The sequence below is a fragment of the Lampetra fluviatilis genome, chromosome 6, assembly GCF_964198595.1.
Source record: "Lampetra fluviatilis chromosome 6, kcLamFluv1.1, whole genome shotgun sequence".
NCBI classification, from domain to species: Eukaryota; Metazoa; Chordata; class Hyperoartia; order Petromyzontiformes; family Petromyzontidae; genus Lampetra; species Lampetra fluviatilis.
The window spans coordinates 8,967,950-8,985,481 of NC_136280.1; the positions used below are offsets into that span (position 1 = coordinate 8,967,950).

The 17,532-nt window shown below is 46.5% G+C and overlaps 1 protein-coding gene across 1 annotated transcript in view; it reads left to right on the plus strand.

Annotated features, from left to right (window-relative positions):
• The first annotated feature begins 259 nt into the window (after window positions 1-259).
• Window positions 260-17,532, plus strand: part of PPM1F (protein phosphatase, Mg2+/Mn2+ dependent 1F) — a 40,441-nt gene continuing 23,168 nt past the window's right edge. The window contains exon 1 of the mRNA XM_078857707.1: window positions 260-976. Coding sequence (XP_078713833.1) covers window positions 768-976 — 209 coding nt within the window. The 5' untranslated portion in view covers window positions 260-767. The remainder of the gene's footprint in view (window positions 977-17,532) is intronic.

Consider the following 17,532-nt stretch of genomic DNA (forward strand, 5'->3'; position numbering starts at 1 on the left):
GGCGTGGTTAGGGGCGACGTGGGCGTGGTTAAGGGCGACGCGGGCGTGGTTAAGGGCGACGTGGGCGTGGTCAAGGGCGACGTGCGCGTGGTTTGGGACGACATGGGCGTGGCTAATGACGACGTGCGCGTGGTTCGGGACGACGTGGGCGTGGTTAAGGACGACGTGGGCGTAGTTTGGGACGACGTGGGCGTGGTTAATGACGACGTGGGCGTGGCTAAGGGCGACGTGGTCGTGGTTTGAGACGACGTGGGCGTGGTACAACCTGCGCTGGGCGTGGCCTCGTAGCTCAAAGGCCGCGTGGTGGAGGGGGGGCGGTGTGGACACCACATAGCAGCAGCATCAGCAGCAGCATCAGTGTCGGCGTTGACGCCGAGCTGTACGGTAAAGCCCTCTTAGTTCCTCCACACCCCTCACAATTAGAGAGAGAGATCACCCAGCAGCAGCAACTACAGTACTCAACCAAGCCAGCTTAGCCGGTGGGCCTTGCCCTACTTAAAGACTTTGCCGCGTGTTTGGCTGTCCAGGTGGTGGTTAGCGAAGAAACCAAACCAATCTGATATCCCGTTCGGCCGGCTCAACAGTTCACCCGACAAAGCAAGCAAGCAACCAAGCAACCCAGCCAGCCAGCCAACCAACGCGTGGCTACTTAGTCGTGAGTGTGTTTAGACCTGAGCTCTGGCTTTGGGTTACCCCTGCTGCTGTGGTCAGCAGCCTCGGGGGCTGCCGCTTGCTGCTGGCGTGGGCCCCGGGTATGCTCGGGCGACATGGCGAGGAGTCCGGAACGCGTGGCTTCGTCCTCCTCCTCCTTCTCCTCGGCCTCCTCGTTCCTCCGCCGCTTCTTGGAGGAGTTCGGCCCCCCGCTGGGAGACGAGGCGAGCATGCCCGTGAGGCCCGGCTGCTCGGGCTGGGTGACTGACGGGGAGCTGCGGGGAGAGAGCCTCGACACGGCCCTGCAGCTGCTCGCCGCCAAGCAGTGAGTGCGGGGGCAGAGCGGGGGGGCAGTGCGTGGGGTGGTGTGTATGGTGGTGGTGGTGGTGTGGTGTGTGGTGGTGGTGGTGTGGTGGTGGGGTGTGTGGTGGTGGTGGTGTGGTGATGGTGTGTGTGGTGGTGGTGGGGTGATGGTGTGTGTGGTGGTGCGATGGTGGTGTGATGGTGTTGTGGTGATGGGGTGGTGGTGTTGTGATGATATGTGGTGTGGTTGTGGTGGTGGTGGTGATGATGATGATGATGGTGTGGTGGTGGTGGTGATGATGGTGTGGTGGTGGCGGTGATGGTGTGGTGGTGGCGGTGATGGTGTGGTGGTGGTGTGGTGATGATGATGGTGTGGTGTGTGTGGTGAGGTAGTGGTGGTGATGATGGTGATGATGGTGGTGTGATGGTGGTGGTGATGATGATGGTGGTGTGTGTGTGGTGAGGTAGTGGTGGTGTGATGGTGGTGGGGTAGGTGATGATGGTGGTGTGTGTGTGGTTGTGAGGTGATGGTGGTGGTGTGGTGGTGGTGGTGTGTGTGGGGATGGTGGTGGTGGTTGTGAGGTGGTGGTGTGTGGTGGTGGTGTGTGTGGTTGTGGAGTGGTGGGGTTGTGTCGCGCTTAGCGCGCTGCACGACAAAACGCGGCCACCCGAGTTCGATTCCCGCTGACGGCCAACACCGGTGGCGATTATCTGAACCGGTCCTGGGCCTCTCCTAGGTCGACTCGGCCTCAAATGAGAACCTGGTGCGGTGTGTTTAAAAACATCGCCACTTGGGAGACAAAGGCGGCCGGGAGTGGTGCCGGCCACCCACCCCCTCGTGTTGCCGTGCCGGCCTTCATAGGTGCTCGCTAACAGCACTTGCCCCTACAGTCTGTTACGGCGGGGGTGGAGGATCTTTTGCCTTTCTAGGTGACAGTGGCGGTGCAGTACAACAATCATGATGCGTATTGTGGGAGCGGTGGTGCAACGGTTGGCACGCTCCGCAACCTACCCTGTGACGGGAGTTCGATTCCCGCTCACGACCAACACAAGTGGCGAAATTTCTGAATCGTTTCTGGGCCCTCTCCTAGATCGTCTCGACCTCAAATGACTCCCTGGTGGGATGTGGAAAACAGTCTGTTCAGGCTTTCCAGAGGATCTGTGTTTTGTATAAATAATAGTATTTGTAGTGTGGTATAAATAATAGTATTTGATGAAGGTGATGGTATCAGTGCCGGATTAAGCTAGTGCAGAGTCTGTAGCATATGTTATAAAGGGGCCATAAAAAACACATACATATTAAACAAATGTTTAACTTGCATAGTAAAGTAATTGTATTTTTTTTATTTGCTATAAAGCCAGATAATACAACAAATCGCTAACCTTAAACAGCCAGTCGTTCATAACAGTTGAAGGCGGTATAGTACTATAGTAATAGAGCAAGTGCAGAATCACTGAACCGGAATTGATAGCTTGAAAGCGTTTAGTGCGGTGCACTTGAAAGTGCGGGGCCCGTAGCTACTATATTTGGACCTACTACATTTGTAGCTACTCTTGCTACTTGGATAATCCACAACTGGCTAGTATAAGTACCGTAGTCGTGGTTTGTGGCCGTGTGTGGTTAGTGGTGGTATTGGAAGTGGTACACTTTTAACCGTGGTATAATTGTAGTGGTGGTTAGGGGGTGTGGTGTGTTGACAGTTATGGTGGTGTTAGTGGTGGTGGTATTTGTATGAATGGTGGTGGTTGTTGCTTTTCGTGGTAGTTTTAGTGTGTGGTGGTAATTGTATGCTAGTGCATGGTTGATGGTGATTTTGATAGTGTTTGTGGTGTAGCTGATGAGGGTGATGTCGTTGGCCAGTGTGCTGGTTGCGATGTTGATGGTGTTGATAATGTGGTTGGTGGTGGTAATGTTGTTGTGGTGCTCGTGATGTTGGTGGTTATGAAGTTTCTAGCATGGGTGGTGATGTCAGGGTTTGCAATGGGGGTGGTGGCTGTAGTAAGTGGGGTGGATAGAGGTAAGTGGTCAACTTGGTGGTGAGTGGTGGTTGTGATGTCATGAGCATTGGTGTTGGCGGTTTTGCCATTTGTACTGATGGTCGTTGTGTTGGTGGCCCAGATAGTGGTGGTAGGCAGTGGGTGACGTGAAGGGCACTGCAGTAGTAACAACAATAACCATCCCATTAAATTTCGATTTAAAGCTTTCGTGACTGCAGGGATTCATCTTCTTGGTTCTTTTGGTAAAGTCACGTAGAAGGGGAGTAATAAAATAATAAAAATAAAACATAATACAATAATTCTCACGACGTTTCGGCCACAACGCAAGCAGCCGTCCTCAGGTGTCTCCCCGACACCTGAGAATTATTGTATTATGTGTGACTTTACCGAAAGAACCAAGAAGATGAACCATCCCATTGTATCATCCTGTAACTACTACCGTACTCTACTTGTGCCCAACAATGGGTATTAACAATCGCCGATAAACCACCAACAAAAACCATTCCCTGCTACTAACAACAATATAACCACCGCCGCCAACAAACAGTAATCTTCCACGTCCACCAGCATCAACTACCAAAAATCATCGGTGCCACCCAACAAGTATTACCAAAAACAAACAGTATTAGCCACCAATGATACTCTAACATCAACCAATACATCTACCAATACAAGCAAAATATAGTAACCACCACCTGTGACAAGAATTACCCATTAATTATGATTACCAACAATCATTCACCAATTTCAACACCACCAACATCCAGTATTGACAACAATCGCCATCTTAACTACCATCAACAACCACCATCATAACAGCCAGGACCTACCATCAACAACCATGGCACAACCACCACTGCTGAGGTCTGTTGCTTTATCTTCAACTGCAGTGCGATACGGTACAACATCAATTTTACGTCAACAATCTTTTAAAGAACACGATGATCGCCATCGCGACCAAATCAACCTCGACTGCATTCGATCTCGTCAGGTCTTGGAGGCCAGGATGGGTTAAACCTCGTGAGCATTTAGATTGGAGGCTGCCTGGGAGTGTGAAGTGTTGGCGCCTCGGCCCCAGAGGTGGTCTGGAGATGGCAGTCCAGCAGTAGATTATTGAGTCCGTCCGTACGGAGCTCGTAAGGGTCGCCCCACGTATACATGGGTTTTTGATTTAGGTACTCCAAATTTCTCCTATATACCCAAATGCTCGTTAACGGAATTGGTTAAACCTCCCAATGCTGGAACCTCATTAAAAAGTATTGACTCCGTGCTCCTTTCCTGGAAAATTAAAGAGCATTAAAGGGCATTACTGTAGTCGTAGTAGTCTTATCGTACTGTAGAATTATTATAAGTACCATCTTGATCAAATCTGTCATAAAGCATTAACATAATTGATTCTCAAATGCATTGCAGTAGGATCCTGTCAACATAATAATTGCCAGCTACCATATTACGTAAAATAAGCTCTTTCTTTCTGCTGCATCTTAGTCCGGGATGACTTGTCTCTGCAAGTTCACAGCTCCCATGCACCCTATTTAAATCCATAGAAGGTCCCCTTGTCTGTTGAATGTGGTTTATTTTGTATTAAACGCACACGAGTCGGAATGTTTACGTATGCTGCGCAGTTTACTGAAAAAAAACAACTCTCATTGTGTGTGTGTGTACAGCTCCTTTGTCAATCCTCTGTAGGAAGATAACCTTCCCACGCTGCGCAGTTTGTGGTGGTTATTTGACCACACAATCACCACACTGGTCAGTGTGAGTTGGTGAAGGTTTGGAAAGGAAGGGGGGTGAGGGGGTTGTGGCACGGGGGAGCATAGACGTGGGAACACAAGTGCAGTACAAAACAAATATTGCGTGTAAAATCTAATAAATTACGAAGCCATTACTTAGCGATTGCATCGGTGTTATTGGCAATGACAGCAGAACAGGGTGCTCGTGTAAATTGCTTTTACGCAGTCAGAATTAAACTTTTATTTTTTTACCCAGGAAAGCCTCGAAGACATTAGGTGTGTTTTCCTTCACGATTGTACCGCTCTGTACGATAGCTATTGTCTTTGCACGAGTAGTCCTTCGCCTTTGACCAAAACCGCCCGGAATGTGTCCGATCTTATCCCATCTCAAACTAAGCAACAATCGGAAATTAGCAGGATAGAGCTTGGATGAGCATATTCTTAGGTTTAATATAAAAAAAATATAAAAAAAATCACGACGTTTCGGAGGCAACACAAGCTTCTGTCTTCAGGTGGAACAGTCACAGCACGATAGCTGTATCACTTGATACAGCTGTCACTTGATACAGCTATCGTGCTGTGACTGTTCCACCTGAAGACGGAAGCTTGTGTTGCCTCCGAAACGTCGTGATTTTTTATTTATTTAGTTTTTATTTTACTTTTATTAATTTAAATTTTTTACCTACGTGACTTTACCGAAAAATCCTAAGAATATGAATCCTTGCAGTCACGAAAGCTTCAAATCTTGGATGAGCACCCACATGGACCAAACAGGTTGCCATAGGCTGTTTGCGGTTCTACGTTTTGAGCAGCAGAGGGGGGCGATGTGGTACAATCCTTTGTACTGTACTCCGCTCTCAGTCTATGCTCTCTGCCATCAACAACTTGCCCCAACTAGCAGGGTGAAGGGGTCGTCGAATAATTCCAACGAACCTGCGTGTCGTGGGGAGGTAATCATCCAGTGCGGCTTTGACAGATATGGCTATACATATAAATGAGTAGCCCTTGTAAGTCTTCTTGGTTCTTTCGGTAAAGTCACGTAGAAGGGAAATAATAAAATAATAAATATAATAAAACAATTCTCACGACGTTTCGGCCACAATGCAAGCAGCCGTCCTCAGGTGAAGACCAGGTCTGTCATATCTGTCAAACAGACAGCAGTCAGCTGTCTCCCCGACAGACCTGATCTTCACCTGAGGACGGCTGCTTGCGTTGTGGCCGAAACGTCGTGAGAATTATTTTATTATGTTTTATTTTTATTATTTTATTATTTCCCTTCTACGTGACTTTACCGAAAGAACCAAGAAGATGAATCCCCTGCAGTCACGAAAGCTTTAAATCGAAAACCCTTGTAAGCTTGCATTTGTTGACATACCGTTAGGGCAGAGCTGGGAGTTCCCGCGTCTACTGAGCAGCAGCTGCGGGGAGCTGGCAGAGGGTAGTAGCAAGCAATGGCAAGGTGTAGCGGCATAAGTGGCCGTGGCCATGATGATGACATCTTGATCTTGATAGGCTTATGTTGCTCTGTCTCTCGAAGTGTACATTTTCTGGCACAAAAGTTCGTTGTGCCCAGAGTGGCTTTGTGGCCGGTGGGTTTTCCCGTGGAAAAGGAGGGCGATGAGGAGGAGGGAGGAGGTTTGGGCCCTTTTCACTGAAGCCCTGGTTGACCTCTTAACCCTGAGCCCTTGACTGAGAACGTACCCCTCCCTCCTCACACTTGCCAAGCCTTGGCCCCCACTAACCCTGAATTCTAATCGCTTAAACTTCATGGCTCACTTCTTAATCCCGGGTTTTTGACATCGACTCCACGGCCTCTGAATTTTAAAGAGATCCCAACTCGATAATTGTTTTTTTACCCTTCTATCTGGCAACAAAACGGACACCTTTTTACAAGGAGTCATGTTTGCATAGACCGCAATACCTGCAGTCATAATACAAACAAAAGACATAACTCTGATAATGTGCACTGTGGTGAGATCCCAACTCCTTTACAATGCCCTCCCGAATCCCACTAAGCAGTTATACTTGTATTGACCCTAGACATATGATGGTTTCAAGTATTACCCAAATAAGGATGGAAACTCACAAACTGTTTGGCTATCGGGGTGCAACAATTCACTGATCTTGACCCACCAATTAGATGAAGTGACGTGATTAGGGGTCATCGTTCAATTCAATCATATTTTGGTTACCTTGTGAATGTAGTTATTGGTGTCTCCAGGGGGTCCAGTTACACCCGTGATGTACGTGTGTGAATGTCAGAACATGGATTCTTACGTATGCAAATTAATGTCATGAGTTTTAAGAATAAATGTTAATAATTTGATGCAGTGTAGATTCTTGCAGGCGTATTACATATAATTAAGATGTGGTGAGAAGCCACCAAACGTGAATAGTTTTCTTTAAAATACATTGACGAAAATGTCGTACGTAAAATGGCCATTCTGTTCGATGTGCTAAAGGGACATTTAACACATGTTATGGACGCAGTTGGTCATGCATCGTGCTATGAACCTGGCAACTTGAGCGTTTGATGCTTTTCCCCCCTACACCAACCCACGCTGAGCGATGTGGTGAAGTACGGTTAAACAACCTCCGTTATGATGAGGCCTTCATCTAGCAGTGTATTTACAAATGGATGTAAAATATTGTTAGATTTTTGTAAAGGTATGCAGTAGCTTCAGGCATTGGCAGAGGGGGGTATCAAGCTATTTGGGAGTTTCAGAGCAGTGGGGCCCCATCCTGTGGCGTTTTCATAGGAAGTAAATATTTTACATTTTTAAACCAGAGCCCTGATTAAACCTTAAATGCCAAAGCCCTTTATAGATGCAAATGTATAACCCCAATTCCGTCCTGTTAAAACTTAAACAGTTGTTACTCATGCTAATCCCCCATCTTTAAATGGAGACAAAATGGAATTTTAATAATTGCACATGTGGGACCTTTTATTTCACCAGGTAAGGCCCACTGAGCTATAGATATTTTTTAGAAGCGATCTGGCCACAAATGATAGCTCAACAAAGTGGCTTCTCGTGTGGAACTTTATAGCGGCCAAATACTCGAAATGCACCTTTCTAAATGTAGAGGGGAAAAATTAACCCATAAAAACAAAGTTTTTCACTATAAATCCTTTATATGCGTGGCATCGGTTTTATTTTATTATTCATTTCTGTTTTTCTTGAGTAAGAGTTTCATTTTTATCACATTGGTATTTTAAATTAAATATGAAATTTTTTTTTTTCCTAAAAAGTGTCAAATTTTGGAAAAAAAGTTTCACGAAAATAAATTGTCACGCACAACCAGTCTGTGTGCTAAATGTCAGCTCGATTGGATCACGGGAAGTGGGTTAAAAAACGACCGAAAGATTTGCACGGTCGTAAGCGCGCAAGCCAGCAAGCAAGCAAGTGAACTTATTATAAAGGATTTAAAAAACCGGAGGAACCGATGAAAAATCCAAGCGACTGCGGGGCAGGACATACAAACTCCATATATACAGCTGTCAGGGTCGGGATCGAACCCACGACCTCCTGTATACCAGGAGAGGTAGTTAACATCTCGCCACCGTGGGCCACGCGAAATAACTACAAATTGAGTTTGTACGCTACAAGTGTAGGGGATTGGATTTAAATTTCGAATTAAAGCTTTCGTGACTGTAGGGATTCATCTTCTTGGTTCTTTCGGTAAAGTCACGTAGAAGGGAAATAATAAAATAATAAAAATAAAACATAATTAAATAATTCTCACGACGTTTCGGCCACAACGCAAGCAGCCGTCCTCAGGTGAAGAACAGGTCTGTCGGGAGAATCATTTTATCATGTTTTATTTTTATTATTTTATTATTTCCCTTCTACGTGACTTTACCGAAAGAACCAAGAAGATTCATCTTTGGACTTGTTTTTCCTGCCCACCCACACCCACTCGCATTCAAATTGACGGAACCAGTATCGCTGGCCGCTGGCCGCCACACGCTGTGTTTGTTACGCGTCCCATTGTTGTTCATTGGCTCTCTCCTTGAAGGTGTGGTGAGCAGAGAAAGGTCAAAAGTTGGTTTAACCATAAGCATAGATTATGCATTGCATTGTTGTTGGGTGTTGGGCAGTTCCGTCAATAAAGGTTACCGATTCAAAGCCACGGTCATGGCATTGGGCAGAGGTCAAGCCCATGATGTTTGAGGTCCCGAGTGACATTTTATCACTGCCAAGTCGATCTTTAATATTTCCACTGATGACGTCTCGCAACGTGACACATATTTTAGTGACCCTCGGGGTAATGTGGCTTCATCGATTTCCAAAATTGGGATTCAAAGTGAACTTGGATTGTAGAGGTTTAACGATTCAATCTACTTAAGCTATTGCCATTCCCACCAGTGGACTAGGTGAATTGTCACTATTCAGGACAAGAGTTCGATTTAAGGAATCCGTTCTTGTCTCTTATTGGTGGACAGCTTCCCTAAGCAGCTGCAGGAATCACATTCACCCATTACATACAAGGTATGCAAATCATAACACAATTGATTCTCAAATGCAGGTTTCGATGCTTGAGTCGTGAATGAAAACAATAAAATTAGAAATTAATGCATATTTACACCCCTATTGACGAGCCATGTAATGATGCATTGTTTAATGGATTAAAAAAGATTTGTATGTGCGCAATACCTGCATATTATCGAATGCTGTAGTGCGTGTCAGCATTGTTTATTATATATGCAAGTTTTTATGCAAAATCGATACTGATGTAATATTCTGCCTGCCTAGAGCAAACACAACTTAACAAAAACAGAGACGATACAAATGAGACAGTAAAAAACCCATAACATAGAACCCTAATGAATTCTTGAATTGTTTCGTGATCCTCGGTCGCAACACTTTATACAATTTGCCGAAGCGATGTGTCACAGTGATGCCCAGATTTATACACCGTTCGTTTCGCAAATGCGTCGTCACTTGATTAACACTGCCACCTGATTTGCAGTCGCCTCAAGCCACACACGCACACGCACGCACTTGTGTCGCTGACAACATCGTGTGTCCATCGCCTCTCGGCCTTCTCCACCTGCCATGTGAATCGCTCCGATTGACGCCCGTCTCTATTCGTCGTCGCACCTTTTTCGGGAACGCGTCCCCGACGCAAACCGAGCCTATTACGTGCGCCTCCAAATCTAGAACGAACCGCCGATATTATTGAGCACGTCACGAGGACCCGCTTCTGCCGCCGTTCACGTCGAGTTACAACCGGGCGCCGCACTTCCCCTCGGCGAAATTCACAGCGGTTTGGACGCGGGCCGGAATCGGGGCTGTTTAATTTGGGCACGCACTAATTCGGTTAGTGGCTTCCCGATTGTTTCCTTTTCCGTGCGTGGGGCCGTGATGAGCGGTAAGGTCATCATCGGTTGGTAGGGAATGCTAATGAAGCCATCAATTTGCAAGCAAGATGACGTGGGGCCCCATCTCTTGATTGCACGCACGGGTTTTTTTTTTTAGATGCGTTTTTGCTTAATTTACCACTGCGCCCAAAAACACCATCGCCGATTGATTTCACGCCAGTTGTTCGCTTTGCTCTTGTGTCAAAGTTCACTCGTGCTCACGCAAGGGTTCTTGAGCCCGTTTTTGAAAACTAAATTGATGAAATTAGCTACATTATCTATGTTGTGGGACAGTTAATGGACATCATATTTCTGTTATGTTTTGAGCTTGTTTGTATTTCATACTTTAATGTGCTCTGTGCATATTTAGGTAGAGATACCACTAATGTTACAGTGTTGTGTGCCTCTGTACGCTGTCATCCACATGATTTATTTTGGTGGTAATTGCATGGAAGATTTTTTTGTGTTTGGCTCCACGGTACACAAAAAATTGCCGTGTTATTTTCACCAATTGTACAATCCCATCGCAATTTCTCATTACAATTAGTAGCTTGATCGCATGCAACGTGTAACAACAAATGTCGCCATTTTGGAGGATTCGTCTTTTAGCGGACTGGAAACTTTTTCCTTACTTGTGGGCCAAGTACGAATTTTGAATTCCATTGGTCGGCCACATTGGAAACCACCTCCAGCATCATCCAATAATAAAGTGAAAATTATGAGGACTCGCCTTTTACAGCACGAATGCGATGCCTTAACCCGATTTTCCTTTCACAAATGCTTTGTCGCGTGGCATATCCAAAGTAGAGTGGCTAAAGACTCTAATGATGGTGGATAATTATTATTTGTGGGCCATTTCTAAGCGGTAGGCCTCACGTGACCGCTTGACACATGAAATTAAGTTGTGGATTCCCTGCCCCCAGTCTCTATGAAACGCTGAGCCACGCTTTGCAACAGTTCTCGCTGGAATGGCGTTCAAGTATTGGCCACATGGTTCACGGGAAATGGGCACTGCGATAAATGTGCCATCGCTAACGTCGGCCACGCTCTTTGGCAGAGTGGGACAGGTAGGGAATTTATCTCTGATGGGTTTTTGTAGTGGTACCGTGTGATGTTCAAATCAGTTTTTTTAATTCTCTGAAATGCAATAAGCCAAACTAAGTGACACGTGCAGCCATGGGGTGACCAGGCTGAGATAATATTTGCTGTCCTTCACTCCGTTGTGCTGCGAGCTTCGGTTAAATTTCTGCAGAATCTCCCAGGGCGTGGAATGAAACGTCGGGCATGCTGAACAACATGCGGTAACAACCCGAACACATCAGAGTAGTGAATATGGCAATACATCTTATTCTAAAGAACAACTGTGCACTTATCCAATTGAAATGCAAAGCACTTGATCGCAGGACACGTCTTTGTCCCACCTGCCCCATTGTGTTAAAAGTGCCACGGCCGTTTCGGCCCCGCTGTGACCTCCTGATCAGCACATCGATAGGACCATCGACCTTGCTCGCAGCAGTTTTTCCAAAACCACACCCATTGCTATTTGTGTTCTAAGCGATAATGACGTGTGACAGAAACGATCCAAACTTAAAACTTTTTCCCCGCGTGGTTTTTATTATCGTCAGCCATGTCCGCTACTGGATGAAGGCCTACCTCCCAAACCACCGCCGTCTCTCGCAGGCTCGCGATGTAACGACCCATGAAGCACCTGCACACGAGCTAATTTCATTGCTTCATTTCTGCAGTGGATGTCCTCCTCGCTCTGTTCCCTGTTGGCTGCCGCTCTGTCGGTGTTATCGCCGGGATGAATGTAGCACGAGTGTGTTGACATTGATTTTTATCGATTGATAGGATTACAATTTGGTACTGCGTGTTCTCGTGTGTGTGTGTAATGAATGTAATGTACAGCCCTTTATCAATCCACTGCTGGATGAAGCCCCCCCCTCCCCACCCTGTACCGGTCATAAGGATTGTTTGAAAATTTTGTAATCATGGCCCATGTTTCGATTTAAAGCTTTCGTGACTGCAGGGATTCATCTTCTTGGTTCTTTCGGTAAAGTCACGTAGAATGGAAATAATAAAATAATAAAAATAGAACATAATAAAATCATTCTCACGACGTTGTGGCCGAAACGTCGTGAGAATTATTTTATTATGTTTTATTTTTATTATTTTATTATATCCATTCTACGTGACTTTACCGAAAGAACCAAGAACATGGCCCATGTGTTTTGGTAAGGATGTGTAATAGAGTTCACGACTCTTGGACGCCGGAGTTGGAGGCACACGGGTTTTATTCACACAGCACGGTTCTGGCATACAACACTAGAGGGGGTGTCGGCCCCCTCACCCGGCTAGCTGGGGATACACGCGCTAGCTACTTCCTAGCCTGCCTCCTAGTCCTCCTCTAACGGGCTAGGGGAGGCTATCTGGCCCGACACTGGTAAGTCGGGCCCGGTACCCTGAGTCCCAGACCAGCGCTGACAAGAGCACCGGCTCTGGATCTCGGGACCACGCCGCTGGCTCGGTCCTGTTCGGCCCTGATAAGGACGGCGAACCAGGGGAGTCCAGGGCTCTAGCTAAGACGTCTTCAGTCTTCACTGGTTAGCTTAACAAGAACCCCGAGCCCTCCGATACATCCCCTTTTATACCCAACCCCCCCGCTGAGGGGTGGGGCCCCCCAGGGTGCCTGGCGCGGACGTCGTAGAGAGCACCTCCCCGTGCACTCACGTAGCCCCGCCCACTGTGTTTGCCATAAGCTGCCATGCATAACGGGTTCTCTCTCTAACACCCCTACAGATGGGAGAGAGGGCAGGAAAGGTCAGATAGCACTCACCACTGATGTTAGCCATGGCAAGAAATCAAACTCGGGTCGATGGGTTTGTAGAGCAGCAGTGTGAATAGTCAATGCACAAGTGTTTGTAATACGTACATATGTAACTTTTGGTGAACTCGATCCTTCGCTTAAAGAGTTGGAACATTTAAACGTTGACCTTTTCCCCCCATTTGAACCATCAGCTGCAGCATCAACCCTCCCAGTCATGGCCAACCTTTGTGTTTCAGCTATGGTCACTATCCCTTCAATTAGTGGGAATTTAGCATGCCGGAGGGTGTTATCTATTATAAAATCGGGTTCTCATGGGTCGGGAGTTTCTAGTCTGAGCCCTGTCACCAATGGCTGGTTTGTCTCTTTGGTTGACTCTTTTTTTAAATTTCGGGTTGTTAAACAAATATGGATTGATTGGCATGCAAATGCAAAACTCTAGCAGGGCATATCAAAGGGTTGTAGCACCTCCTTGAGGATAAGAGGCCGATTTTAAGTGATTTGACAAGATTACAATCTTGATTTGAAGCTTTCGTGACTGCAGGAATTCATACTCTTTAGTTCTTTCGGTAAAGTCACGTAGGTAGAAAGAATAATAGATCACGACGTCTCTGTGTGTGCGTGTCTTTGTGTGTGTGTGTCTCTCGGTTTGTGTGTCTCTTTGTATCTCTTTGTGTGTATGTGTGTGTGTCTCTCTCTGTCACTTTGTGTGTCTTTCTGTGTGTGCCTCTCTCTGGGTGTGTCCCTGTGTGTGTGTCTCTCTCTGTGTATGGGTGTGTCTTTCTGCGTGTGTCTCTCTCTCTCTGTGTGTGTCTCTCTCTCTGTGTGTGTCTCTCTGTGTGTGTCTCTTTCCTTCCCTCTATGATGTTGTCCCTCGTTTGTTTCCCTCGTTTTCTAACGAGCTGCTTGTCGCACGAGCACAGCCACCGGTTGCATTGGTTCGTTTACATTGACATGCTACATTGACATGCTACATTGACATGCTACATTGACCTGCTACATCGACCTGCTACACTGACCTGCTACACTGACCTGCTACATTGACCTGCTACATTGACCTGCTACATTGACCTGCTACATTGACCTGCTACATTGACCTGCTACATTGACCTGCTACATTGACTGCTACACTGGCCTGCTACACTGACCTGCTACATTGACCTGCTACATTGACCTGCTACATCGACCTGCTACACTGACCTGCTACACTGACCTGCTACACTGACATGCTACACTGACCTGCTACACTGACCTGCTACATTGACATGCTACATTGACCTGCTACATTGACCTGCTACATTGACCTGCTACATTGACCTGCTACACTGACCTGCTACACTGACCTGCTACACTGACCTGCTACACTGACATGCTACACTGACATGCTACACTGACCTGCTAATCTCTCACGATACAATGGTCATCCTCCCTTCCCCCCCTATCTCGGTTCCCATCTTTGGATTTCCCACTCGCTTCAGCACAATCTGGAGCCCCCACGCTCTCGGCTCTCTCTCTCTATATAAGGACTTGTTTCAGCAGCCTCTGTCTCTCTCACCTGAAGACGGTTGCTTGTGTGGCGATCGAAACGTCGTGATTTTTTTTTCCTACCGACGTGACTTTACTTGGACAAGATGTGTGACGTTCTCTTCTGGGTGTGTGCTCCATGCGAGAGTTCTGAACGGAATGTTCTTTGCATCGTGTGATTAATGCCGATGGCACAGTTGGGCTGTAATTGGGAGAAAAATTGGCAAAAAAAATCAAAGGGCAAATAGTCAAATTTACGTAATTTATAACTGTTATATTCGCATGTAGCATTTTTCAATATAACTGTGTACTGTGATTTTGTTCTTAATTATCCCACTATACTACTCATTGTCTGTAATCATGCAGAGCATTAAAATGTGTTTTGCTCAACAAAACAATATACAGTATCCACATTCATCATTAACATTGCCTTGAAATGGAAATATATGTAATCCACTAATATTTTTGGCCTATTATTATGTGGTTGTATAGCTTTCAATTATTCTGTTATAAGGTAGTGTTAATGAAAAACATGGCGAGTTATTTTGATTTGTGTTTTACACCAAGGCTCGTGACATTTTAATCGTTTGCGGAATATCACGATAAGTCCTTCGGTCAGGAATGCCTTACGAGCTTCATGCATTTTTAATGACGATCGTAAATTGAGATCTATAGCCAATTCCCTTAATTTTTTTTGCATTGGGTGTGAACTTGACGTAGCATTTTAAACACATTCTTCTGGCCTAGATTTGAAGCTTTCGTGACTGCAAGGATTCATATTCTTGGGTTTTTCGGTAAAGTCACGTAGGTAAAAAATTAAAATTAAAATAAAATTAAAATTACGACGTTTCGGAGGCAACACAAGCCTCCGTCTTCAGGTGGAACCGTCACAGCACGCTCGCTCATTTGCTTGATACAGCGAGCATGCTGTGACGGTTCCACCTGAAGACGGAGGCTTGTGTTGCCTCCGAAACGTCGTGATTTTTATTTTATTTTAATTAAAATGTTTTACCTACGTGACTTTACCGAAAAAACCCAAGAATATTCTTCTGGCCGCAGTGCAAAACGAGTGTAGTACACCACTACACTTTTTTTTTAATTTTACCAGGTAAGGCCCACTGAGCTATATAGATATTTTTTCAGATGTGACCTGGCCACAAATGAGAGCTCAACGAGTGGCTTAGCATGTGTGAAATGTAAAGCAGCCAAATACTCTGAACGCGTGGTTGATGCTAAATGTAGAGGGGAAAAACTGGAGGACCTGGGGAAAAATTCACGCAACCACAGGGAGAGACACGCAAACTCCAAATATAGCAGGCGTCAGGGTCGGGATTGAACTCACGAACAACCTGCATACCAGGCGAGGGAGTTAACATCTCGCCACCGTGGCAGCCCTCGACCACTCCCACTCTACCAGTGCTACGTATCCCCAGTGTCCACACAGTTGTCGTGACTCGCGTGCCTGGCAGTCGACAGAGAGTCCAGGATATCTTCATCAGATCATTCCACGCAGGGTTCACGCTGTGTTTGTGCCCAAACATTTTTGGTTGAAGCCACCTGGGAAATGGCAGCAAGAGAGACCCACTCCTATGTGCCACGTGAGTGAGGCGCCTGGTGGAGTTGGTGGACGGGTGTTTGGGTTGGCGAGTTGATGGTTGGGTGGGAGGATGGTCGCATGGTGGTGGGAGAGGCAGTAAAGATTTATGGAGGCAGCTGTTATGTCCAATTCCTGACGGCCTGCCCTTTGCACAGCCTGTTTTGTTGTTGTTACATCGATTTCCCCGAACATTGTGTTTTGGCAGCGATGTTTTGAACTCCAGAAGTGGCATTTCCATCTGCCTTATCTCCAAAGTGTCAAATGTCCTAACTGCCCGGCCGTTGCCAGCCTGTGGCTTCTGGGTCCTCTCTCTCTCTTTCTTTCTGTTGCTCTGCACCTCCGATTAGCAGTGTTGGCTACGTATGGTGCGGAAAAAGTTCAACATATGTACACATGCTCTGCTGCTGCTGCACGTCGTACAGGAAGCACTGCAATGTGTGGTCACCAACTGCTTCCAAGAGCATAAATTTACTTCTTGTGACTACCGAAGCAGTTTCATAATCCATATGTAACCATTTCTCCGCCCCCCTCACTCCCCCCACTCCCCACCCTGTACTAGGCAATTAAATGAATCGTAACAGTTCACGGTTATGAATCTTTTTAAGAACCGATTTATGTTTTTAACGTTGTGGTTTTTGGCAGTGGTTCCTCCTAGGGTATGGGTGGGCAAGAAAAATAACGAGCCATTTTTTTCTCTCGTTCGGTCAAAGAAACCCTCCATTTCAAGAGCCGCAATGTATGTGAAGACAAGACAGTGGTCCTCTTAATAAGTAACGTCACGAAGCAGTCTTTAAAATGCTACGTGCGGCTCCCAGAGTCGCGGGTTACCGACCCCCGATGTCGGGCCTGCAGGAGTGATGTGAAGCAGTTGCATTCAGCGCGTGCGATTTGGTGAACTGACACGACTTGGGGTTGCGATTCTATTTGAGACATGTTTTTCCAGCCTCGTTCAGTCTCGTGTCCATAGGGGTTGCATGCTCCTTTGTAGTCTGCTTGTTGTATTCACACGTAATTAGCATTAAACCCTAAAGTTCCCACGCGCAATGACATCCGATGCCCCTATCGCGAAGTTACGAGTGCTAATGGGTGAATCTCCGTCATGTCACCTCTTACGATCAGGCTCTCCAAGAATGAAACACGGCATGGACTTCACAACTGGATGCAGCGCCAGATAATCACAGCATGCGCATTTTGAAAATAATGTTCGTGATGAAAGTGCCATCCAGTAGTTTCCATCGCAGAGGAAGGAGAGGGGTAGGGCTTGACTCTTTTTTTTTAATGGCTTGCAGGTGGTAGGATCCTGCTAATGCCAGCACATGGATGCCACCGTTAAGCGAGTGACACGCGCCTGGGTCAGCGTTTTCAAATGGCCGTTCATTTCCTTGACACCTGTCTCCTTTCATGTACGAATCGTGGGGGATTTTCTCAGCTGCGCAGGCCGTCCCACGGATTGTAACAGAAGCCGGTGCTGGTCGTAAAGTCTGGCCGCTTCTCCCGGTCTCAAGCGTGCTCAGCTGTGCTGGCGTTTCCCAACTTTTGA